This window comes from Amaranthus tricolor, chromosome 9 (assembly GCF_026212465.1).
Source record: "Amaranthus tricolor cultivar Red isolate AtriRed21 chromosome 9, ASM2621246v1, whole genome shotgun sequence".
In the NCBI taxonomy this organism is placed as follows: Eukaryota; Viridiplantae; Streptophyta; class Magnoliopsida; order Caryophyllales; family Amaranthaceae; genus Amaranthus; species Amaranthus tricolor.
This window is the reverse complement of record NC_080055.1, coordinates 8749310-8751585: the sequence shown is the minus strand read 5'-3', so window position 1 is coordinate 8751585 and position 2276 is coordinate 8749310. Positions and strand designations below refer to the sequence as shown.

The following is a 2276-nucleotide window of genomic DNA, read 5'->3' as shown; positions in this document are numbered from 1 at the left end:
TGTCCAAAATGTTGCAAAAGAAACAAATTGTGACACCAAAAATGTCATTTTAGTGAGATTTGTGACGCTTTTTTAAGCGTTTGTAAATATCTACACCTTTGTCAAGTGCCAGTATTGTACATTACGACGTTTCCAAGCATTGCAAAATGTCAAAAAACAATAACAAAATGCCTTATATATTTTCTTATAGTGTATCCAAAATTAAGATGAAAAATCATTCAAAATTATCACTAAATTAATTACGTATGTCTTGAATATAAAAACAATTTACTCGAATTAGTCCTAACAATCTCATATTTTCTCTAATACAAAGTTTTGTAAAAACCCAAATAAAATATTCTTAATAGACTTTATTATTCCATAAGAACACTTCTACACAAACACTTGAAGAAACACACATCACATGACATTCATAGTACGTTCATAGACTTTATTTATGCAACAATCCTCACTTAAACGAAACACATACTGATATTATTCAGTAACTAAAAACATTTTTACGTTCATAATTATCCTTCAAATCATCCACAGTAGCAGGAACCCAAACCAGATCATCAGAAGGAAGGAAATGACAAAGAGGAGCAGAGCCAGGAGTAAATCCTAACATACGAAACGCAACAAGATTCGGATCAAACATAGTCGTATTCATATGACAATTCGCAATGGCATCAACAACAGCTCCATCTTCACCCTCCACTTTAATTTCGAATACCCGATTTTCAGGATCCGGATAATGACAATGAAATACCGCGTACGGGTACACCATCATGTGACATGCGTTCATTTTTGGACTTGGTACCCTTTTTGCTTCTAAGACCGTATAATTTTGTAAAAGTTTAGTACCTTTTGGGAGTGGACTACTACTTAACACCTTAAACCCAATTTCATTTTCATCGTTATGTCCGAGACTATCAAAAGTTTGTTGAACATAATCAATCATAGATTCTAAGGAGTTAACACATCTTTTATGTTCACCTGGAATTTTCCTTTCGCACATTTTTAAGGTATAATCCATGGCTTTAGCTTGTGGTGAATCTTTATGGAATCCGAAATGTTTAAGAATTAATGGAAATTGTTTGGATGAAAAAGGGATTGAATTTGCCTTTTCTTTGGGTAGAAAATGTGGGATTTCGTCGGGAAATGCTCCTCCAAAGTAAATTGGTAGTTTTAATCCTGGCTTAACATCATCGTATCTAAAAAAAACATAGTTTGTGTCTTCCATGTTAAATGAGGATGATGATGAAGCTGTCTCGTCAACACCGTTCACAACCTGCATCGATCAATTCGATAATCAGTCGAATGAGATCTTGTTTGAATCGTCTAATTGTATATTTTTATAATATTAATTTTTAAAAATTTTTAGATATATATGTATATTTTAACATATAAATGATAAAAAACAAATTAAATTAAATAAAAAATTAAATATAGTAAATATAACATAACGTAAAAAGTATATTAAAGTAAATGAAAAGAAAGATAATTAACCACCAAAAGCAGCAAAAGATATGAAAGAGCCACATGCAGAAAACCAAGTTGGAGTGCGAGAGCCATCTTTCTTTCTTTGTGTTGAATAGTCCTCCCAAGCATCACAAGTTCACATATATAAACAGTTTCTTAAAAAAATATAAAATAATTCAAAATCAATCGGTAGTTCCACGTATTTACGCATTGTATTCCACTTAATTTACATTAATTTTTACAATGAATTGTCTCACTTATTTTAATTCGTTTCTTTGTTTAAATAATGGACCCTACCACCACCTTTGTACGATGTCAACTAAACATTTTAACTCTCTTTAGTATTATATCCTTTTTAAGAAGTTTAATGCGTTTGTTAAATTATTTATATCTAGAGTTATACATAAATGAAATTTAGTACTTCTACAAAAATTTGATATTACATTATAGGAGAAGACGAATAAAAAAATATCACACTTGATTATGTTTTTTTCTCGTATAATAGTCACAATATGTAAAATATCATAAAATGAGATTATTAGGGTAAAGGTATGAAAAAGTTAAATTTATTAAAGGTAAATTATTTAAGTTAACATACACAAAATAATAGGTGCAATATTAAAATATCATTATTGGTAGTGGTATAACCACACTAAAACTGTAAAACATTGTTAGAAAGCTAAAAAATATACAATCGCATAATGAAGTTCTTTCTCATTTCTCTTGCTTTTACACTTCTCTTGGTAAGCATCACCATTTATTTTCTTTTTTATTTATGTGAGTTTGTTTTTAGTTTCTATAATTACCAGAAAGAT

At 29.6% G+C, this 2276-nt stretch overlaps 1 protein-coding gene across 2 annotated transcripts; it reads right to left on the bottom strand.

Moving 5' to 3' along the window:
* Positions 1-228: 228 nt before the first annotated feature.
* LOC130823643 (BURP domain-containing protein BNM2A-like) lies at positions 229-1588 on the bottom strand. 2 transcript variants are annotated; one of them, XM_057688352.1, is made up of 2 exons: positions 1489-1588; positions 229-1270 (listed from the first exon to the last, which is right to left on the bottom strand). In XM_057688352.1, the coding sequence occupies exons 1-2, from the start codon at positions 1552-1554 to the stop codon at positions 479-481; spliced, it is 858 nt and encodes a 285-aa protein (XP_057544335.1). In that variant the 5' UTR covers positions 1555-1588; the 3' UTR covers positions 229-478. The 2 variants fall into 2 exon arrangements, with proteins under 2 accessions (XP_057544335.1, XP_057544336.1); XM_057688353.1 differs by having other exon boundaries at positions 1492-1588.
* Positions 1589-2276: the final 688 nt, after the last annotated feature.